General features: G+C 39.2%; 1 protein-coding gene across 2 annotated transcripts in view; it reads left to right on the forward strand.

The window, feature by feature from the left end:
• Positions 1-24,522, forward strand: part of TECPR2 (tectonin beta-propeller repeat containing 2) — a 66,600-nt gene that overhangs the window by 28,224 nt on the left and 13,854 nt on the right. For both annotated transcript variants that reach the window (XM_060755154.2, XM_060755158.2), the window contains exons 11-17: positions 1,787-1,960; positions 2,365-2,545; positions 4,107-4,248; positions 6,532-6,772; positions 10,998-11,087; positions 13,190-13,423; positions 21,134-21,282. In XM_060755154.2, the coding sequence (XP_060611137.2) occupies positions 1,787-1,960; positions 2,365-2,545; positions 4,107-4,248; positions 6,532-6,772; positions 10,998-11,087; positions 13,190-13,423; positions 21,134-21,282 (1,211 nt within the window). The remainder of the gene's footprint in view (positions 1-1,786; positions 1,961-2,364; positions 2,546-4,106; positions 4,249-6,531; positions 6,773-10,997; positions 11,088-13,189; positions 13,424-21,133; positions 21,283-24,522) is intronic.

Consider the following 24,522-nt stretch of genomic DNA (forward strand, 5'->3'; position numbering starts at 1 on the left):
CATTGGAGGATCAAGGAAATGCTTAGAGAAGATATTTTTCTAGGCATTGCTAAGCCAGACAGCATTCTCTATTGTCCAACTCTGACAAAAACATACAACAGAATTGCCTAGAGCATAGTTTCTAAAACTGTGCTCTTCCAGATGTTTTGGACTTCAGCTCCCACAACAGCTAGTAAACTGATTGAGATTTCTAGGATTTGAAGTCCAAAACACCCGGAGGAGCACAGTTCGAGAAACACTTTACAAGAGGACTGAGAAAATGCTTAAGGAGGACATATTTTGTAAAACGTGAGTAAATGAAACACTGGGTACTGGTTCTGCAGATACGGGGGTCGTATTGTATTGAAGTTTCAGGTTGTCTTTTTGTAGAAACAAATTTCCTAGACCGGAATGCTTCAGGCTGCAGATGGGGCAGTTAAGTTGTATTTGAATGTCTCTGACACATTTGGCATAGGAAGATGTTTACTTTCTCTTTTTATGACAGTATAAATGTGACTTCATATCTTTCACTTAAACTGCATCTAATTTCTACAAATATTCCTTATATGAATTAGTATAAACTTGGAATATTAGCAGTATTCACAATTTTAAACATGCAAAAACAAGTCGCTATCAGTCACTTTGCAAATATATTTTGCCATACAGTCTTGGGTGGTTCACATTTCACACTCGAGTATAATAATAACAACAGAATATGGTGTTGCAGTGGGTGACTAATTCAGCCGAAGTATTTGTACAGCACTGTCCAGCCCAAAACTCCCAGAATAGTTTTCAAAGCTTTGTAATTGAAGAAAGTCCTCACATTCAGACAGGTTTATACTGTAAAAAGCACTAAATCAGTGGTTCTCAACCTGTGGGTTTGTTTATTTATTTACCACACTTTTATTGTGCCCTTTTCAGTCCGAAGGCGACTCAGGACGGCGTACAGACTGGCAATAATTAGATGCCAAACACACATAAATACATTGTTTAAAACAGGTTAAATCACATAATCAAATTCATATAAAAACTATTTAAAATTATTAAAATCAATGACCTCTGGATTTAAATCCTCCAAATCCCCCTTCCATTCACGTAATAAAGTGGTTCTCAACCTGTGGGTTCCTAGATGTTTTGGCCTTCAACTGGCTGGGATTTCTGGGAATTGTAGGCCAAAACACCTGGGGACCCACAGGTTGAGAACCAGTTTATTACATGAATGGAAGGGGGATTTGTAGGAAGGAGGCACACACATTTTGTAGAATCTTTCTTGTGCTTATTTAATATGTTTGTTGCAGTCAATAGTTGTGTGAGCAGGAGTTTTGAGCAACAAGGTAGGTATGTCCCTTGGAAGTGCTTTATTACCCAGCTTTGCTGGAAAGTGGGAGTTTTGGAAGTATCCTTGAAGATTTTTTTTTGAGTTTGTATTTTTTTAATTCCCGTCTCCTTTTTGTTCTCCTGAACCAGCCTTGTTACTATTCTTTTGAACAACATGCCCATCCTTCCTCTGCGAAGACAGAAATGTGGGAAGGTTGTCAAACTTTAGTACTAACTACAGAGAATGAGGGCCCTTCCAGACAGGCCTTATCTCCCAGGATCTGATCCCAGGCTTTCTGTTTATCCCAGATTATCTGGCAGTGTGGACTCATATAATCCATGTTAAAGCAGAAAAACTGGGATCAGATCCTGGAATTTAGGGCCTGTCTGGAAGGACCCTGAGCAAAAGTGAAGCATGTGAAAAGGTAGACTGATTATTTATCTTGAAATAAATGTGACTCATCATATTAACGTAAGGTTCCTTCCTTAGGGGCTCTTCTCTGGAAGATTGAACAAAAAACCAGCAAAGCTTTTGCCTGTGGAAAAGTAACAATAAAAGGCAAACGTCACTGGTATGAAGCTTTACCTCAAACCGCATTTGTATCTTTGAGCGATGACACTGCCTGGATTATTAGAACAAATGGTGATCTGTATCTACAGACAGGTATTGAAATGAGTTGAACATCTTCTAGAGTGGTATGTGTGTTGATTTCCTTTTTGTACACTGTCCTGGAGTTTATCAGTACTTTCCTGAGGATTTATCTGTGAGAAGGCACAAGAAAAGCAGAGTTACTTCAATGGAAATGTTGACACCCCCCCCCCTCCATCTTTCTCCCACGTTGTGGGATGCACTTTCAGTTACATGGAAGTTGAATACTAATCTGCTTCCTCTGACATTCGCTCTTATGTAATTTCTTATGGATAGTAAAATACTTCCGTATGATAATTCTAGCTTTATACATGAGTATATACTGTATGTTTTGAAATGAACCTTGAAAGAAAGCATTTCAGTAATAAGAAAAACGGACAAAGTGATGCAAATAATACTGCTCTGTATTTTCCTTGAAGGCCTGAGTGTGGATCGTCCCTGTGCCAGAGCAGTAAAGGTGGATTGTCCATATCCACTATCGCAAGTGGCAGCCAGGAATAATGTCGTCTGGGCACTGACCGAGCAACGAGCACTTCTGTTCCGTGAAGGTGTGAGCGGCTTCTGCCCTGAAGGAGAGCAATGGAAATGTGATATTATCAGGTAAGCAGTGTTTAATCAATAGGGATGTTCTGTAATAGTTCCTCATGGTTTTGCAATGGTTGGGTTTTTCATCATCTTAGTTTGAACTTGCACTTGTTTATAGAGAGCATAGTGTATCATGTGAGAAGGTCGCTTTCCAAATCACCACAGTAAGTTTCATCAGTTTTGAAATTGCACACAAAAGGAGAAAATACCACTGTGTCAGTGGAGCAACACTGGAAGTTATGCCAGTTGACATTTAGTGTTGCACAATCCTGAGATGAGCTTAATGCAGCTGGGTATTTCTGTGACCACATTACAATGAGCAGCTTTTAAATGTTTCTTTAATTTATATGATCATAATCGGGGCTGTGCGTGTGCTGTGTTCTGAAATAAATAAGTGAATTAAATATGGTCTCACCCACATCCAGGCAAATACAGATTCTGTCCCCCCTCCTGCCCAAAGCAAACTCTGATTCATAAGTGAACTATACAAATTGAGTATGTTTGCATTCATTTTCATTGTCAAGAATAGTGATAAAGATTGCATGGTTGATTGTACTGGTAATTCTTTATCAAATTAATAATAATTTTATATTAAAACATACTTCTATAAAATACATATTAAAATACTCAGAACACAGATTGATACATAACTCCCCTGTTATGCCAGTCTGCTTCTGAGCACAATTCAAAGTGCTGACTATAAAGCCCTACATGGTTCTGGCCCAGCTTACGTGTCTGAATTTATCTCCTTCTATGATCCACCTCAGAGGTTAAGATCATCAGGGAGGCCCTGCTCTCGGTCCCACCCCCTCGCAAGCACGACTGGTGGCCCCTCGCCTGTGGAACTCCCTCCCCAGTGAAATTAGATCTGCCCCATCCCTTCTGACCCTCAGGAAAAAAACAGAAAACATGACTCTTGGATCAGGCTTTTGGCCAGTAACGGGAGTAGTGCAATATGAGACCACAAATTAATATAATGATGACTCGGACCAGCCCTGGAATAAGATTTGGATCATGTGATTTTAATTGTTGTTTTAATGCTATTAATGGTTTGGCTTTCACGTTTTTGTTTATTTACTGATGTATTAATATATAAATTGTTGCCTTTGTAAGGCTGCTCTGAGTCCCCTCAGAGCAGTCTTTTGGGGTTGAGAATAGCAGAATATAAATGTGGCAGATAAATAAATAAATAAACAGGTCATTATTAAAACTGGCTGGATTGGCATTGATATTTTATTTGTTTTAGAACGTTTGACATGCTTTTTAAGCCTGGTGATCCCATAGTATTTTCTTGGTAACTTCTGAGACAGGCAGTGGCATAATTGAGCAATAGTTATTCACACCTGTCCCATACGTATGATTTATCATAACTTAATTGTTTTTGTTCCCTTTCAGTAGACTCAATAACTGAGGCATGTCCAGTGACCAAAACATGAAATTATACTTAATAGTTTTGCTTTCAATTTATTGTCTTTATATAAGTAGATAAGGAAAATTAACTACTTCATGCACTAATTTTTAAAGAAGACATGTTTGCATGTTAAGCTGATATGAATTTGTTCTTTTTGCCCCACAGTGAAATGCAAGCTCTAGAGCCCATGTGTGTGACTCTTGGAGATCAGCAGACCATATGGATTTTAGACATCCATGGAAACCTGTGGTTCAGGACAGGTGTTGCTTCCAAGAAACCACAAGGGGATGATAACCACTGGTGGCAAGTAGGCATAACTTGTTCTACCTTCAGTCAATGCAGAGGATCCTTAGCTTTTTAATGAAGCATGTGTTTTGCATGCACAATCTCATGGGTGTATTTTTCACCAGAGGATCTCAGGAAGTGTCTTTGGGAAAGGCATCTACCTGAAACTTAGAGAGCTGCCTCCAATCGGAAGCTACCTCAGGCCCCTTCCACACAGCTGAATAAAATCCCACATTATCTGCTTTGAACTGGGATACATGGCACTGTGGACTCGGATATTCCAGCTCAAAGCAGATATTGTGGGTTATTCTGCCTTGATATTCTGGGATATAGGGCTGTGTGGAAGGGCCCTTAGCAAAAGTGTATTGGGGGAGAGGGGGAACTATGTTAAGGCATTCATCCTGTATCATAGTATGTAGCTTACTGTCTTGAAGAATGATGGAGAATACTGTTACTCTATAGACTCATGTATAAATCTAGAAATTATAGTCGTCGTCCTTCCCAAAAAGACCTGGGTTAACCTATTAATGAATCAGTGTGAGTACTGCTCCATAAACCTTATCAATAATAATATAATAATAAAACTTTATTCATACCCCGCTCCCATCTCCCCAAGGGGGACTCAGAGCAGCTTACATGAGGCCAAGCCCATCAATAAAATAAACACAGTATTACACAAAAACATAAAATGCAAAAACCAATATAATAGACAACACAGCAATATAAAATCAAAACATCAAAACACAAGGAATTTCACTGGGCAGGGCCAATTCAAAAATAAAAATTTAAATTTATTAAAAACAATGAGAGATAGGCAATGTAAAATTGTCATGAAGGGGAAACCGGGAATGAGGAAGGCTTTAATTGCATGAACCATAAAATAAAGTGCTTCTGAGGTCATTTTGGTCAGGGAGTGTCCTACATTCAATCATTGAAGGCACATTGAAAAAAGAGTACCATACCCTTTGCTGAGTAGAATGGTGAAAGGCAAGAACTTAGTATATTCAGGGAGAACCTAAAAGGAAACACTGGCCTACTTTACTCTTTCTGCCGTTGTACTGTTTCTGGTTTTCTTGGGCAGGAAAATGGCAGTGGCAGCCAGGGCTACTGGCCTCTTGAGGTGACATTGATGCTTGTAAGCCGCCCCGAGTCCCTTTTGGGAGATGGTGACGGGATATAAATAAAGTTGTTATTATTGTTATTGTTATTATTAATTGTTATTATTATTGCCATTTCTGTCTCCATGAAATGGCCTTCAACTTATTCACAGGTCATATCAAAATCCACAATTTTGACGCCAAATCTGCCCGCAACTTACACATAAAGTTGACTTATACATGACATACCAGGCACAAGCAAACTTTGGCTCCCGAGGTATTTTGGACTAATACTCTTAGAAATTCCAGCCATCTTACCAGCTGTAAGGAATTGTAGAAGTTGAAGTCCAAAAAACCTGGAGGACTGAAGTTTGCTTATGCCCTGGTATAGACAGTAACTATCAGTCAATTTGTGTTTTATTATCAGATTGGAGAGGTGTCGTCTTTTCCAATACCTGTATTTTCATCTAGCCTTTGATACTCAGGCAGTTTTAAGCACTTCATTTGTTCATTAATTCTGGCTTACCTGTGGGTTGTTGTTTTTTTTTTGCAAGGATCCTTGAAAGGATTTTACAGAAATATGGCTTTAAAATGTCTATAATCATTACTCGGTACTGTACACTTTGTTTTTGGTCCTTGGGCAACAATCCATGTAATATCGTTACCAATCATTCTGATGTTTCCCTCTGTGGAATAATTTTAAGATTCTTTTTCAGCTGGAAACATGATTGAGGGAAGTACTGTGTGAGTTTCTGAGAGTGAAGAAAACAAGGCTGAAATGCTTTGATGACATTAAAATTATTCAAAATATAGTTTTGAAAATTCTTTCTCTTCAAAACAACATCTGTGACAACCTTCAACTCCTGTCCAAAAAAGTCCTGCTGATTTTCATTGGAGAGTTAATCCTGTTGTCTTTCTATGTCTCCACAGGACTTCAGTGGCATAAGATTCACTGTTGTTCGAATGGGAATGCTGGGGTAGTCCAGTTTTCCCTAAATCTGTAGAACTACAACTCCCAGAATCCACTAGCTAACATGGTCATTGATACTGCTTGCTGCTGACTATAACTGACTAGGGAATTCTGGGAGCTGTATTGCAACATATATTGGGGGTACTAGTTTGGAATGGATAGACTATTAGTCTGATTCAGCAAGGAAAATATTAATATTCTTTTCATCTGAACTGGTTCTTACATATTTCTCCCTTAGGTAAGCATCACAGATTATGTTGTGTTTGACCAGAGCAGCCTTTTCCAGACTATACTCCAGGCAACGCAAACAGTAGCCACAGCAGCCCAGGCCCCTGTCGAGAAAGTAGCAGACAAGCTCCGGATGGCTTTCTGGTCTCAGCCACTGCAGTGCCAGCCAAGCCTCCTTGCAGTCAACAGCAGCGGTGTCTGGATCTCATCTGGGAAGAATGAGTTCCATGTAGCAAAGGGAAGTCTCATAGGTAGGACCATATTTCTTTTCCTTGCAATGTCAAGATTGAATGGCTTTTGCACATTTAACTGTAATAATAACAACAACAACAACAACAACAACAACAACACTAATTCTGGCAGCCCAAGAACAAGTCATTAGAACCAGTGCCACCAAAGCCAGAATTGAAAAGTCAACGACAGATCCCAAATGTAGACTGCAAGGAAGCAGATGAAGATCACATCCTCAGCTGCTGCAAGAAGATCGTGCAGACAGACTACAAGCAGAGGCATAACACTGTTGCTCAGATGATTCATTGGAACTTGTGCCATAAATACCATCTGCCTGCGACAAAGAACTAGTGGGATCACAAGCCTGAAAAAGTTACAGAAAATGAACACGTCAAGCTACTCTGGGACTTCCGAATTCAGACAGAGTTTTGGAGCACAATACTCCTCTGACCCCATGATGGTGTTAAAAAACAAAGTATGGATTGTTGATGTTGCAATCCCAGGTGACGGCAGGATTGAAGAGAAACAACCGGAAAAGCTGACACGATATGAGGATTTAAAGATCGAACTGCAAAGACTCTGGTACAAGCCAGTCAAGATATGAGGATTTAAAGATCAAACTGCAAAGACTCTGGTACAAGCCAGTCAAGGTGGTCGGCACACCGGGTGCAGTGCCTAAAGACCTTGGCCTGTACTTAAACTTAAACACAATTGGCACTGCAAAAGTCACACTGTGCATGCAGGGCAATTATTCACATTATGCACACAGGACAAATAATAGTATAGAGAATGGGAGTGTTTTTCTGACAGCAATAGAAGTGGATTTGGGCATTCATGTGTTTGTGCACAATGCATTGCACAATGTGGTTCCATGGGAGTGGCCTTGTCTTGCCATAACTAATCTTCTCTTGCAGATATTTACGCTATACTTATGGGATGTTGGATTGCAGCTGTTAAAGACTTACCCTTTGATAAAAATGTCCTGCATACTGTAGCATAACATGATTCAAAATGTCTCAAGACAGAAGGCTATTCAGTGGCAGTCTTTTATTGAAATCTATTAGAGTATTTAGCATCAGGACTATCTTTAGATTTAGACAGAATAAAGCAATAACCTCTTTGATGTCATGGAAGTACAGCAAATTGTGTACATTATATACTTTAGGAGTATTTTATTTTTACTCTTGGCTGTGAAATGAATGCTTGTTAGATTTTTCTGCCTTTCATCTCAAAAGAAATTGGTTGTAGGATACATCTTGACCTAGGTCAATGGAAGACATCATTTGCTGCTCTGCCTCAGACAATGAAAGGACTTTGGACAACTGTGAACTGCAAGGAAATAATCTTGTTATTTGCAACATCATTTTTCAGATATAGAAATCTTGTGTTAAAGTTAATGCCCTATTTTCTTCCCTTGAATCTGTGGTCTCATGTGGGCAATTGAAGTGTTTAAATGCCCCTTCGGATGGCCAGTGAGAAAACAACTTTTTGAAATTCTTATAAGATCAGAATAAGTTTTTTCATCATTATTTCTGAGTTCAATACTACAAGTCTGAAGATGCATATGCTCCTTTTTCTGCCTAATATCTCAAAAGAAGTTTTCCATTGCCATTGGCAAAATATGGTCTTTTCCTTCTTAGTATTAATGATCTTCCTCTTCTCCATACTATAATAATAATAATAATAATAATAATAATAATAATTTATTATAATTATTTTTTCTAGACCACTCTCTCTCCTCGAAGGGACTCAGGGCAGTTTACAGACACAAAGCAAAAGACAAACATTCAATGCCCTAAATCGTTCCAGCCCAGCTTACCTGTCCAAACGTATCTTCCTGTATGAACCACCTCAGAAATTAAGATCATCTAGGGAGGCTATGCTCTCAGTCCAACCACCCTCGCAAGTATGTCTGGTGGGAATGAGATACAGGGCCTTTCCATTGGTGGCCCCTTGGCTGTGGAACTCCCTCCCCAGTGACATTTGATCAGCCCCCTCCCAGGCTTTAGAAGAAAAGTCAAAACCAGGCTCTGAGATCTGGGATTTGAAGAATAGTGTGGTGCAATAATAGACTGGAATATGTGCAATGATTACGGAACGATGTATTGTCGAAGGCCTTCATGGCCGGAATCACTGGGTTGTTGTAGGGTTTTTCGGGCTATATGGCCATGTTCTAGAGGCAACGTCAGGAGAGAATGCCTCTAGAATATGGCCATATAGCCCGAAAAAACCCTATAACAACCCAGATTATGGAACAGCCTTGGATTATGATTTTTGGAAGGCATGATTTAACACTGAATGTAATGCTTTTAAATATTTTAATGTTTTTAATTCAATTGATTTTAAGCTTAATGTTGTGTATGTTCCAAGGCATTGAATAATTGCCATATGTAAGCCTCATTGAGTCCCCTTCAGGGTAAAGAAAGGCTAGGTATCAAACAAGGTAAATAAATAAATAAATAAATAGTGCCTCAAATGAATACAAACACATTAAAATTATACACGATAATTCACAGAAACAACAGTAAACTTATAACAAAGAATTAAGCATTGAGTTGAAAATTATAGAAAACAATCCAATAAGACATCATAAACTAAAACATGAGTAAAACATTACAGCATCTACCCTAAAAGCAATTATGATACAATTACATTAAAATGATTTTAAAATGGCCAACACCAGTATTCATTTAAGATGTATTGTAGCAGCCATAAAATACAAGTGGGTTAGCCAGCGTACCAATGGGTTAAAATGTCCTAATCCTTCCCCTCTCCACACGCCAAAGTGCATAAATGCTCCCTCCTCTCATTCAGTACCCACCTGGTACTTTCTAGAAAACTAACTACAGCTCCCATAACATTTACACCCTGGCTGCAGTCATGTAGCAAAATGCTGTCTCCTATGTGCTATTTTGTGATCAGGTGGTCTTCCTATGCATACTTGAGTCTTATTTTGCACCCATGCAAAGAAATAAAGAAATAATTCCATATCCAACATCTTGGAAATGCAGAACCCCCTGACTGGATTGCATGGGCTGCTTCTAAGTTGCTGCTCCCATTCTCCCCACTTTCTTGGGTTGCTATAGCTAGAGAAGATTTCCTCTCTGATATGCAGCTATCCATGATGTTATTTTGCCCAGGCTACACTAACAATAAGTGATGATGGTTCTTGAGTGGTATTTTTTAATGGAAGCTGTACTCAATAACAATTTATTTCAGTGCACGACAAATACAGCTCCCAGCAGAGTTGCTGGAGTACTTATTGGTACTCAAAAGCCATTTGTTTCAACAGCTTGTGCGAGACAAGTTCCAGGGAACTGAGTTGCTGTTCTGACATCAATAAGAAATGCTTTCATGTTTAAATCGGAGCTGTGAACTCCAGTTGTGCTGATATATAGATAAAGTTGCCACACTTTTATTCCAAGTCATAATTATGTTTTGTCTGTCAGGTTTAAACTGTCACACATAAAATGGAAATATAATTGAAGTTAAAAAAAACACTTGAACAAACACAGAGTTAGAATCATTTAAAGTATACTAAACATACAAAAGCATGGTCCTATTGGGTGTTTCTAAGATGGGGGATTCAAGTTACATTCTTCCATCTGGATCACATGATGAAAATGATTATGGAATGATGGAAAAGTTTCCATTCACAGTTATACTTATTTAAAAAAACACCATATTATACAGAATCTAGTTTTAATAACACTTACAACCATACAACAGCCCTATATCCCAGAATATCAAGGCAGAAAATCCCACAATATCTGCTTTGAACTGGGTTATCTGAGTCCACGCTCAGATATTGTGGGATTTCCTGCCTTGATATTCAGGGATATAGGGCTGTTATATGGTCGTAAGTGTTATTCAAACTAGGTTCTGTATAATATGGTGTTTTTTTTTTAAATAAGTATAACTGTGAATAGAAACTTTTCCATCATTCCATAATCATTTTCATCATGTGATCCAAATGGAAGAATGTAACTTGAATCCCCCATCTTAGAAACATCCAATAGGATCATGCTTTTGTATGATTAGTATACTTTAAATGATTCTAACTCTGTGTTTGTTCAAGTGTTTTTTTAACTTTTGTACTAATAGGTTTTTGTTTTTTACCTGCACTTTGTTTTAATTGAATATAAACCGCTTTAGGTCCTGTGCAAGGAGGAAGAAAGATAGAAATGAAATAAATAAAGTAGACTGCATTGAGCACATTGATTTGATTCTTGTTTCATTCCCCAGGTACTTACTGGAATAATGTTGTGCCACGTGGTACTGCTTCAGCCACGAAATGGGCTTTTGTGTTGGCTTCTGCATCTCCAACAAAAGAAGGTAAAGTGTGTTTTATGGCAAATGCTCTCTGAATTTATGGAGCATTTCTGCTAAGTGAAAAAAGATGCATGTCTTGTTTGCAGACATGTTGATTTATTCATTTGACAATGCTGATGTGTGTGTGTGTATGTGTATGCGTGTGTGTGTGTGTATGTATATATATATGTATATATATATGTGTGTGTGTGTGTATATATATATTCAAGTCTAAATTAAAACAGTATAGCAGACAGAAAAGAAAGCCCTGCTGCCTTACAGCTCCTGGGCAGGGCACCTCCATGGCCCCCACAGCCTCGCGGTGAGAGTGCTTCAATTTATTATTATTAGTTATTATTTCGGTTGCTTCTACCCCGCCCTTCTCACCCCAAAGGGGACTCAGGGCGGCTTACAAAAGCAAGGCACAATTTGATGCCCGCATCACATAACAACAATAAGACAAAATAACATCAATTAACAGAAAACAGCAATTCTAGAAATAATATCAATGAACAGAAACAACAGTTCTTGCAAGGCAAAAACAACCATAAAATCAGTAAAAGCAATAAAACCAATACAAACCATTTCTCCTCATTGACGGTCAGTGTTTCGCAATCTCATAGTTCAAATTCCAATTCCACAATTGTCAGTCCTGTCAGTCCTATCCATCTGGTTGTCCATATCTAGTTGTCAGATTGCCCGAAGGCCTGGTCCCACAACCACGTCTTTACCTTCCTCCTGAAGGAGAGGAGGGATGTTGATGCCCTAATTTCCCCCCGGGAGTGAGTTCCACAGGTGAGGTGCCACCACTGAGAAGGTCCTGCTCCTCGTCCCCACCAACCTCAACAGCCTGGCTGCCCAGCCATAGCAACACCTGATGAATGACTAATTGTGTCTCTATTGTATAAGATCAAGACCAGATTGAAGTCCTAAAAAATAGCACACAAATGAGAAACAATTATAACTTGTAAGCTGCTCTGAGTCCCCTTTGGGGGTGAGAAGGGCGGCATATAAATGTAGTAAATAAATAAATAAATAAAATATAGAATCGAGCAGGCCCTGCCTCAATTAGTAGTTTCTATTCTTAACTGTGACAAAATGTGATAAAAGAAACAGGGGTCATTTCAGCTATCCCAGCAACAAGACAGAAGTGTTTTGCTTATGTTTTGCTTGTGGGTTTCCAGAGCCATGTGGTCGATTTACAATGGAAAATGAGAAGCGATGTATTTTAACCTCAGCTTCCTATTGTGAATTTAAGGATAATACTGATTTAACTTACAAGCTTCCTCTAAGGTTTGAGAAGACAGTGTATATGAGATGCACTATAGAAATTGTTGTAGTTCAACCCATGGTGGTATCTGGTATTACTTTTAATGGGGATTCTGGGCCTGAGATTTTAAGTCCTGAATCTGAGCAGTCTGTGTCTCCAGTTAGTCAAGGCCACATTCCAGAGGATGCAGTGGAGCTGATCTCTAGGGAAAGGAGTTCAGAGGCAGAAACTCCAAGTGCCGAAAGTAATGAGCTGCAAGATAATGGTAATAAGTTTGTTGATAGGAGACCTAGTTTTAGTAGACTTCAGACTGATCAAGAAAGAATATGAAGGTCATAGTGCTTATTAGAAAAGAGACCCATATCTGAATCTCATGTGAGATTCACGATTTTTTGGATAAATTATAGAGGCCGGTAGTTTTGCCCAGCAGTTCATGTTCTTGATTTTAAGTACCAGAGATTATCCCTGTATTTCTATATTGGATTTTATGTTTCTCGGGTTTTCTTGTGTTCCTGTTCTGGATGCTCTTGATTATTCTTACACCTGAAACCTTATGGATTATTGATACGTTTGGACTTTGAAGTTTTTATTATTTTTGCTGTTTGCTTTTTATATAATCATCTACAAATTGCTTTGCTGATTTAACCTGGACTTGCGTGAGGTGGTTAAGTACAGAGATGTTTCCTGGCCTGGAGTATCACAATATTAGTAATTATTAATTACTGTATATTAAACACTAGGTTTTTTTTTTTAATGGAATTTGAAAAAAATGCAGGGATAATGCATTATTTTTGTGAAAGAAGGAGCATTCTGGAGAAGAAGAGATTTTGCAATGAATGTTTTATGTTTCCTGCAGGAAGTTTTCTGTGGCTGTGCCAGAGTAACAAGGATCTCTTCTGCGTCAGCGATCAAAACCCTCAATTCCATCCTTCAACTGTTCAGCTTCCCACTGATAGTGAAATCATATACTATTCTGCCTGTCAGGATGCCATATGGAGCTTAGATAGTCTGGGACAAGTCTTCATAAGGACACTTTCACCAAATTGTCCAAGTGGGATGCACTGGACCAAACTGGACCTTTCTCAGTTAGGTAAGTATTTTCTAGCACCATCTTATAAAAGTTGCCAACTTAAGTGTTGACACGTGCACCTTATACAGTATAACTGGTTGAAGTTAGAACACATTTCTTATTCTAGTGTTTGGAGTCCAGTGCTAAAGCATTAGAGGAGAAATTTAAATCAGTATTACATTTTTTGATCATGTTGCTCACAGAGAATTGGAGGCGATCAGTTCTATGTGACCAGTCTTTCTCAATGAAAGAAAGTGATCACAATTTGCAATAACTGCAATAACTCTCCATTACAGTAGCTGGCACTTATTTTATTCCAATATTTACAGCCTGGCCATGGTGCCTACCACCACGGTTAGAGGATCGCAGCTTGATTGAGTCTGAATTGATGTTTCTTTATGTGTTTTTTTTTGTATTTTATATTTCGTTTACTTTTATGTTTGTTTTTATGCACTTTGTGCCATCTGTAAGCTGCCCAATGGTGGCAGGGTATAGGAATAAAGTTGTTGTTGTTGTTGTTCTTATTATTGTTATTATTAGAATCATAGAATCAAAGAGTTGGAAGCGACCTCATGGGCCATCCAGTCCAACCCCCTGCCAAGAAGCAGGAATATTGCATTCAAATCACCCCTGACAGATGGCCATCCAGCCTCTGCTTAAAAGCTTCCAAAGAAGGAGCCTCCACCACACTCTGGGGCAGAGAGTTCCACTGCTGAACGGCTCTCACAGTCAGGAAGTTCTTCCTAATGTTCAGATGGAATCTCCTCTCTTGTAGATAATGTTCTAGCAGTGAAAGGCTGTTGGACATCCAACAGGAGAACTGGAGAACATGGAGGGAAGGATACAGCCCCCAGAGGGGCATCACTTTAGGGTGATGTTACTTAACCTTGCGCTACAGTGCAAATAGCAAGCAGTACTGTAATGATAATTACAGGTTGATAGGATCTGCCACTTCCTGGTGACTTTTCATGCAGGTAAGTGGTGATTAAACAAGAGATAACAAATAGGAGGAACCAGTAGCAGTATGCCATGCCCACTATTTTCTGTAGATGACTGTTAGATAGTAAAGGTAAAGGTTTCCTTTTGACATTAAGTCTAGTCGTGTCCAGCTCTGGAGGTGGTGCTCATCTCCATTTCTAAGCCGAAGAGCTGGTGTTGTCTATAGACACCTCCAAGGTCATGTGGCCAGCATGACTGCATAGAGCGCTGTTCCCTTCCAGCAGAAGCGGTATTTATTGATCTACTCACATTTGCATGTTTTCGAACTGCTAGGTTGGCAGAAATGGGCTAACAGCAGGAGCTCACCCTGCTCCCCGGATTCGAACCGTCAACCTTTCATTCAGCAAGTTCAGCAGTTTAACCCACTGCTCCATATGCAGGGCTCCGACTGTTAGATATAGCTTGTAAAAATAAAAACGAAATGATGTCAATCATGTCTATTTCTGTGTATTATCGAAGGCTTTCACAGCCAGAATAACTGGAGTGTTGTGTGGTTTCTGGGCTATGTGCTGTGTTTTAGCAGCATTTTCTCCTGACATTTTGCCCACATCTGTGGCTAGCATCTTCAGATTCTCTGAAGTTGCCAGCCACAGATGCAGCCGAAATGTCAACACTTCATCTCTATTTCCTCTTCTCTCTGTTAATCTTTATCTTTGTGTATGTGTGTGTGTGTTCTGCTTTAAAATATAATTTTGCCCTTTGGATAATAAATTCAAGATCAGATAGCTTCTGTTGAAGTAATATTATATTAGTTAGACTTCAGCTCTACACAGCCTATTCTTTGCGCACTGAGCCCTGAAGTTGAGCATTTGACTTGATTAACTTTGTGCCATTATATTTTGGCCCTTCAAAAAGAAAGCCAAACGAGCTGTGACAATGTGTTAGCAAGCTGAAAGTTTGTTATCTGTGAATGAACAATGAGCATCAGTTTTGATGTGAGGGATGGATACGCACACGAGGGAGAGAAGAAACTAGAAATGTTGCCTCAGGAGGGCGTCTCTAGATAGTAGGTTTGCTGCCCACTTATGCAACTCAGAGCAGGTGATATGTGATTCCGTGTTCTAAAGGCCCCTGCGCTTATTTAGATCAAAACCAACAGCTGAGGCACTAAGCACTGCAGCCCCTGTGATCCAACAAGCTTTGTGCTGTGGAGGGGTAATAAGATTTTATTTTAACTAACACTGCTAAATGTCAAACCCAGAGGAGGAGCAGAATTATGCTGATGGCTGTTTTTCTCCCCTCTGGCTATTTTGAGCCCGGCAGGCCTTATGTAACAGGGGTAAAATACAGAAGTCAAGAAACTATAAGGGAAATAAGGTAGGAGAGTTCTAATCTATCAGTGGTTCCCAACCTTTTTTTGACCAAGGACACCCTCCAACATTAATACTAAAAGGGTTGTGAATCAGTTTTTGATCAACTTTAGATTCAGTTTGGTTATTTGGCGCGTTGATTCAGAAAACTGCATTGGATGGACCACATCAGCTCTAGTTTCTGATACAGAACATATGTCATCCAGTAGTCACCATCTGCTCATCCATATTTAATCATTTAGAGCTGATGTGGTAGTTGTCGCAGCTATCGTGTCACTGCTTTCAAGTTGGGGTTGATTCCAAGCATCCAAACCCCCTTTGCAGAAGCTGTGCCCCATTGCCCAAGGAGAACAACCATCAGAAAACAAACTGTCTTCCAATAAAGAAATGTTTATATACAATAGTCGCAAAAATAGTTTCAATCCTCAATCCTCCAGCAAACCTTTCTTCAGCCTCTTCAGCAATCTCTTCCTCTTGCTCTTGCACTCATCTCTTCATTACTCTAGCATTCTCTGCATTTTCATTACTCATTTTCTTCTCTACAACACACAATGCTTAGTCCCAATTCGTAGCATCTAATCTATCACGGGTGGCTTAACAGTTGCTCTCTATGCAATGCTTGGACATGGTCCTTACAAATACTTACTCACTTTTTCACTTAAGAAATGACTCAATTGATATAAAACTCTGACAGTAGTAGTAATAATCTTCCATGGATAGTCAGCCTCTCCCCTCCTGACATCTCCATTGCCTTGGCACTATAAGAGGGTTTTGCAAGACCAGTTGCTCTCATTGTCACGTGGTTTTGAGGCAATGGTGTAGTAATGGTGAAGCCATGGACCATATTTTTGTTCTTGCAGGTCACTGGTGGTCCATGGACCATAGGTTGGGAACCACTGGTATATATTGACAGATATATGGCCCACAGCAAGGGAACTGGCATCATGGAGTGGTTTTAGCATTGGCTTACAATTTTATAGGCTGGGGTTCGAATCTCTACTTGAACATGAAGCTCCTTGGGTGACCTTGGGCAAGTCACACTCTCAGCCTCAGATGAAGCAATGGCGAACCTCTTCCAAATAAATCTTGCCAAGAAAACCCTGTGATAGGTTTGCCTTATAGTCACCATAGGTCAGAAACAATTGAAAGGCACCCAACTTCAGAAACAGCCTACAATGTGTCTTGAGTCAGAATTGTTCCCTAGACCTGCTAAAGTTGCCCATCCCTGATAATGCATTAGTATCATGTCTTTAATTTGAGGATTTAAGGAGACTTGTGCTGGTCTTGTCCTGCTTTGTTCTTTGCAGTCTCTATGTTACCACATAAAGGTTTCCTTACCTTTCTTTTAATACCCTCTTGTTAAGCCTAGGACTTGGCACTCCTGCTTTTTCTTTTGAATGGAAAAGCTTTGCCTTTGTCCCATGCTTAGACAAAGTGAGGGTTATCTTTTTTTTTCTATCAAAGTCTGCATTTCATCAGGAGTGATGTATGGAGCACTGTAGCAGGTGAGAACTTTTGCTCTTCTAGTGATCTCAAGCCCTTTTTGGGAAACAACTTTGCCATGATCTCCAAACTCAAATTAACAGCTTATTGGATCCAACTCTCATAAGACAAAATGTGCAGAATTACTGAGCATGAAGATATCTGCCTCAAGTGAGTTCCCAAGTTCCACAAGTCTTTTCATTAGTACCTTAAAGCTGGAATAATAACTTCCAATTAAACAGTAACATATTAACAAATCCATCCATTTTAAAAACCTGTGACCCTAACAGGCAAGCAGCTGCTGGAAGACTTGCCAGAACTGAAAGGTCTTTGTTGGCGAAAGGACAAGGAGGGAGCTAGGCTGATATCCTTTGGAAGAAATGCCTATAAACTATGAACAGCCACTTAGATGCTCTTGTTTCCTTCCTACATTAAACACTGCTGCAAAGTCCTCTCCTATAGATTTCAACGCTTGGGCAGACTTTCAGATACCCTTGATAGGGCTTTATTGGTCAAAACCAGTATTTTGAATGGAGCCAGTTCTCTATTTGAAAACAATAATCTGTAATATGAAAGTTTCTTCAAGTTCCTGTATGAGTTATTTGGAGTGTTCAAGAGAAGCTAAGTCAGTTTATGAAAGCCAAAGAAAGATGACTATGGGCTGTCCAAGAGCTAGAACTGTCCAACTATAATTTGACTCTCCCAGGCATTCTGGAACAAAAGGCATTTTTGTGTTTGGGTTGCTCTGAGTTTTCTGGACTGTGTGGCCATGTTCCAGAAGCATTCTCTCTTGACATTTCACCCACATCTATGGCAGGCATCCTCAGAGGTTGTGAGGTCAGTTGGAAACTAGTGAGGTTGTATACCTGTGGAATGTCCTGGGTGGGAGAAAGAACTCTTGTCTGTTTGAGGGAAGTGTAAATGTGACAATTGACCACTTTGATTACCATTGAATGGCCTTGAAGCTTCAAAGCCTGGCCGGGGAATCCTTTGTTGGGAGGTGTTAGCTGGCCCTGATTGTCTGGAAATCTCCTCTTTTTTGAGTGCTGATCTTTATTTACTGTCCTGATTTTATAGGTTTTTTTTAATATTGGTAACCAGATTTTGTTCGTTTTCATGGTTTCCTCCTTTCTATTGAAATTGTCCTCATGCTGTGGATTTCAATGGGTTCTCTGTGTAGTCTGACATGGTAGGTGTTAAGAGTATACCATGCAGCTGTGGACAAGTCTACAAAGGGACTGCATAAGGAACATGAAATGCACTGCAGACTAATTCAACCTGAGAAGTCAGCTATAGCACAGCACTTGATGAACCATCCTGGACACAGCATATTATTTGCGAACACAGAAATGCTGGATCACTCTTAACGACTACCCAGAAAACTCACAGCAACCCAATGATTCCAGCCATGAAAGCCTTCAACAACACATTTTCTGGGTTTCTCAGTAGCAAGAAATAAATACACTCTGTTCTAATGTAGGATTCCACTTTTCTAATACCTGAAAACACTAAGCTAAAGCTGTTCTCCATTTTCTTCTGAAGTTGCTAAAGAATCAGCTAGAATAAGAGGGATGGATTGTAAGACATTATGCTTACAGCTTTTGCAAATCTGTAGTGTACCAATCTTAATGCAAATAAGATATTAGGCTTTCCTTTCTTCAGGGGAACACTATATCTGGTGACGACGTATCTTTGTCATAGTTCAGAACATTCTGTTTATGAGTGAGATTAACTTTGGCTCTGGTGATTTATCTTTTACGTTTGGTATTTTGTCAGTGTGAATGTCTGTGAACTACGTAATTGGCCATTGTGCCTGTATGCAATGCACCCCCCTCCCCAAAGACTGCTAGCATAGAGTATGGAAACTCTAGATTTGGATTTTGTATCTCGATTGATAACCTCTAGGCACTCTTTGCACCTTCTTCAATGTAAATAACATGGTTGAAATTTCTAGGAATATGTACTGTTTGACTAATGAGATGAAAGTTATTCCACAGCTTCACACCTTCTATTTCAGGCTGGATCAACACTGCCATATAACACAGTTTGAACTGCATTGAACTGCATTATGTGGATCTTCACTGGGTATATTGTGCAGTTATGCTTAAAAATCCATAACGAACATATTTGAGGACCTAGAGATTGTTTCACCTTCACTTTGAGACTAATATTGATCACAGTCGTTTTATACTTGCAGCTATTGTTGCACTTTATTGATTTTAATCAGTGGGGTTTTATGATCTGTTGGTTGTTATTGTTATTGTTTATGCACCTATTTATTTTGTGTGTTAGCACCTTTGAATGCTTGTGATTTGCTCCAAGTCCCTCCAAGTCCCTTTGGGAGATGGTGGTAAATAAATAAAGTATTATTATTATGATTTTATAAAATATTTTTATTGCGTCTTTTCCAAATAATCAAAAAGCCAAGAAAAGAGAAGAAACGAAAAGAAAAAGAGAGAAACAAAAAGAAAAAAGAGAGAAAAGAAAGTATTTTGTATATACAATATTCCTGAATGCACATATTGTTATTTATTATGTGATAGTGTAGATGCCACCTCAGTCCTAAGGAAAGCAAGCAAAGTTTTGATGCTGCTGTTTAATAAAATTGAAAAAAAAAAGTTCTATTGATACCCCTGCTCTTTTGGAAAGGACTTGTGTCTTGCACTGTGTGCTAGAAAAGAAAGCTTGGCTAACCTTGAAATATTTATCCCGTAGGCCCATCCCAGAACCACTGTTTGCTAGTAACATTTGGAATGTTAAGCACTGCAAATGTATTTATAGACTTAGTCTGTAAGCATGACTGGTTCCCCAGAAAAGTTCACTCGAGGTCATGTGAAAACTTCATCTCTAATTTATACACAGAATTGCTGTCCAATTGCATTGCATAGAGTGTGCCTTCCTCCATTCCTCTTGGAAAAATATTATTTTAACAATTCATTCTAAAATATATTGGCCCTGCTATTCTAGGATACTTCAAAGGACTTGCTAAGTGAATGAAACCAAAGAGTTTTAAGCTTTCCTTCATTTGTTTGGTTTTAATGCTAGTTCTACATTACAAATGCATCCATGGTCCAAAGTTACTCACATTTTCTGTTGGTTACTGGATTTTCTCATGTGACAAATACTTTAATTCACATGACCCTGTTCCTCACTAGTGACTCGGGTGAAATAAGAAGCCAATGATGCCTCCACTGTAAGCAGGGTGTTGAGCTTGCAGTTCAGGCCTTTTTTTTTCATTCTATATGGAAATATCCTATAGAAATTTTAGATTGTTGTTGTCTTTTTTATGATGACATACCCAAGGGTGGGCCTCCTGGTGGCACAGTGGTTTAAACCACTGAGCTGCTGAACTTGCTGACTGAAAGGTTGGTGGTTCAAATCCTTGGAGTGGGTTGAGCTCCAGCTGTTAGCCCCAGCTTCTACCAACCTAGCAGTTTGAAAACATGCAAATATGAGTAGATCAATAGGTACCACTTCTGTGGGAAGGTAACGACGCTCCATGCAGTCATGCTGGCCATGTGACCTTGGAGGTGTCTATGGACAACACTGGCTCTTTGACTTAGAAATGGAGATGAGCACCACCCCCGAGAGTCGGACACGACTAGACTTAATGTCAGGGGAAACCTTTACCTTACCAATGGTATTCTTGGCAAGATGTGTTCACCATTTTCTTTTTCTCATGCTGAAAAAGTGTAATTTGTCCAAGTTCACTAATTTGGTTTTTAATAAGTCATAACGAACTCTTTGAACTCTCCATGAAAACACTGGCAGTTGAATCAGAGTTGAAGTTTACTTTTTTTGACCATATGTAAAAAAGCTGATGCTGAAATAAGTTGCTTAATGTTAAAATTGTCATGAGATTCATTTATCCTCTTTTTTTAAAAAACTAGGACAGAATAACATACCTATCTTCCTGAAAACCATTTTTCCTCTTAATTAGGCGCTGTGAAACTTAGGAGTTTAGCATGTGGGAATCAGCACATCTGGGCCTGTGATAGTTCTGGTGGTATCTACTTCCGGGTTGGAACTCAGCCTCTGAACCCAAGCTTGATGTTACCTGCATGGATAATGATTGAGCCACCCATCCAGGTAAAACAGTCATCTTTCTTTCGTTCTATCACTTTCTCTCCTTTCCTCTGGAATGAACGTAGATTATTGATTTCACAATGACATGGACATGTAAATGTTTAGCAAAGTCTATACAACTCTGCTAAATTCATTCGCTAAATTAGAAGAGGGGAAAGTAATCACAATTTATGGAATTGAAATTGTTTCTGGCTATTCTCCCATTCCTTTTTTATTTTTATTAATTTCTTCATACAGATAACAAAACAATACAATAACAAAACAATACAATACGAACCTTAGCCATCTAAAAGATAGCATTAAAAACTGTTTACAATTTTTATGGCTAGGATACAGGGTTCCTGTATTCTAGCCATTCTCCTATTCCTTAATCTCCCTCTCACATCATAACAAAAATTGTGAATGCTACTATAGTAGAGTCTCACAATTACCCAGACGTCTTGAACAAGAGAGTTGCATTTACCCTAAACTAAACCTCCCTTTTGTGTTCCTCATTAGTCAACATAGCTTTGGTAGCTGAGGGAATTAGAGTTCACTGTCCAAACACAGATGCACTTGGCGGGGACAAGAGATAGGGCCTTCTCAGTGGTGGCCTCTTAGCTGTGGAACGCCCTGCCTAGGGATGTAAGATCATTCCCCTCCTTTCTGTCATTCCGAAAAAACGTTAAAACCTGGCATTTTGAGCAAGCTTTCGCGAATGCAGCATAATTATATGAAATCATTGAACGACTTGGATAATGATTTTGGCAAGGAGATGCTCATGACAATTTTTTTATGGCTTTATACGGTTTTTATATATTATGTCAAATGTTTAAATAGTATTATTGTTGTGATTGTTTTATAATTGTTGAGGCATCGAATTGTTGCCGACTGTGAACCGCCTTGAGTTGCCTTCGGGCTGAGAAAGGCAGTATACAAATGGTAAATAATAATAAATAATAACCATCTACAAGACACCAAGTCATTGAAGGTTGCTCTAAACTTATTTGGAAAGTTTTCCTCACGTCCTTTTTGCAGAACTATCCCTGTCATTAGTCAGAACGTGCCAGTGATCACAGGCAGCCCATGTTTATCTGTTTTACTTACTAAGTTACTGAAGTTGGCTTTTGTATTTGGAATGTTGTCCATCATCTTAAGCAGCAAAATGTCTTGGGCCAGCCCTGCTTTATTTACTTGCTAAACAAATGTGGTGATGTAACTCAACCATTCAGCTTACTGTCAGTGTGTTCATTTTTGTTGCTATTTAATCTTGGAGCTTCACTAAATATGGTACTTAAGAAAGTGATTAATCTAAGATTGTCTAAAACAGTATCTCTCCACCTTCCTGATGCCGTGACCTCTTAATACAGTTCCTCATGTTGTGATGACCCCCAACCATAATATTATTTTCGTTGCTACTTCATGACTATCATTTTGCTACTGTTAAGAATTGTAATTCAAATATGTGATATGCAGGATGTATTTTCATTCACTGGACCAAATTTGGCACAAATACCCAATACACCCAAATTTGAATACTGGTGGGGTTGGGGGGGGGGGTTGATTATGTCATTTAGGAGTTGTAGTTGCTGGGGTTTAAAGTTCACCTACAATCAAAGAGCATTTTGAACTCCACTAACGATGGAATTGAACCGAACTTGGCACACAGAACTCCCGTGACCAACAGAAAATACTGGGAAGACCTGGTGGCATTGACCTTGAGTTTGGGAGTGGTAGTTCACCTACATCCAGAGAGCACTGTGGACACAAACAATGATGGATCTGGACCAAAGTTGGCACAAATACTCAATCTGCCCAAATGTGAACACTGGTGGAGTTTGGGGGAAACAGACCTTGACATTAGGGAGTTGTAGTTGCTGAGATTTATAGTTCGCCTACAATCAAAGAGCATTCTGAACCCCACCAATGATAGAATTGGGCCGAACTTCCCACAAAGAACCACCATGACCAACAGAAAATACTGTGTTTTCTGATGGTCTTTGGCAATCTCTCTGACACCCCCTCATGACCGCCCCCCCAGGGGTCCTGTCCTCCAGGTTGAGAAACACTGGTCTAAAAGGATGTGTAAAAAGACTACAGCATATGATGGCTTCCTTGAAGAATGAGATATTGGGATGAATGTTCGTGTTTGTATCTTTGTTCAGGGCAATATGTGGCAGTTTGAGTACAAACATTTTTGTTCCAGCATGTGTTTTTAAAACAAAGCAGTAGTGCAAATGCAACACAGATCGCAATGTGGTATTTGCGGTAGTGAAATCTCCGGAAGTTTATCCTTGACTAGTTTGCCTCTATAAACTTTTCAAGTATTTTCTCTATTCTTTTTTTTTAATGCATAAAATAAAACTGTGACTGGACCTGAGGCAATCTTATATAAATGTCATTACTTCAAACACTAAAGTAATAGAGGAAATTCACATAATTATCCTAAAGCCATGGAATATATTGACTTGTTTACTTACTTTATATCCTTTCTCTGTCCAAGAACTGGGACTTAAAAGCCACTTTGAACAAAACTCCTGATATGGCCACAAATTATATTTAGAGTTAAACAAATTGTAATATGAAAACAGTCTTAAATTACAAAGTAATTTAAAAATGTATTCATGTCTAAAAATTATAAACTTCACTAATTAAAAGTCTTTTTCTTAATAGCAGTCGGTTATTAAATAGCTGCCTGGGATGAAAGGATAGAAGGACTATAGAGAGAAACCCAGTCTAGCCACAACCCTGGAGACAGAATAAAATCTGAATAATGCATAAGCCAACATGATACAAATGTCAGTGTTCAAAGAACACTAAAGTAGTAAGAAAAAAAATGAATGCTATCCTAGTGCCTGAGTTTTAACTTACTGCCAGGATTTCAATAGCTTTGCTTTCTTGGCAGGTCTCCCCTGTACCACCAAGAGTGGTACTGATGGCCCCCCTCCTCTTTCTCCCATGGAGTCCTTTGCACTCTCTCTGTAACAAGATACCAGTGTATATTCAGAGCCCAGTTGCAATAACTTGGTTTTTTTACTCATCATTTACTGAGCTCTGCTTATCTCATGACAGACAGCTGGCACCAGTAGGCTAGGTGAGCAGAGGGAGAACAGAAGAGTAAAGGGAGAATGCTGGTCGCCTCTTTCTATCTGACTGCAAAATGAAGTAAGATAGAAAATGAAGAACACCCAGAGGAAAGTGTTCTTACTATACATCAAGGGAACCACTGACCACATAGGGAAGCTGATGAGGAAACTCAACTTA

The sequence above is a fragment of the Anolis sagrei genome, chromosome 1 (assembly GCF_037176765.1).
Source record: "Anolis sagrei isolate rAnoSag1 chromosome 1, rAnoSag1.mat, whole genome shotgun sequence".
NCBI classification, from domain to species: Eukaryota; Metazoa; Chordata; class Lepidosauria; order Squamata; family Dactyloidae; genus Anolis; species Anolis sagrei.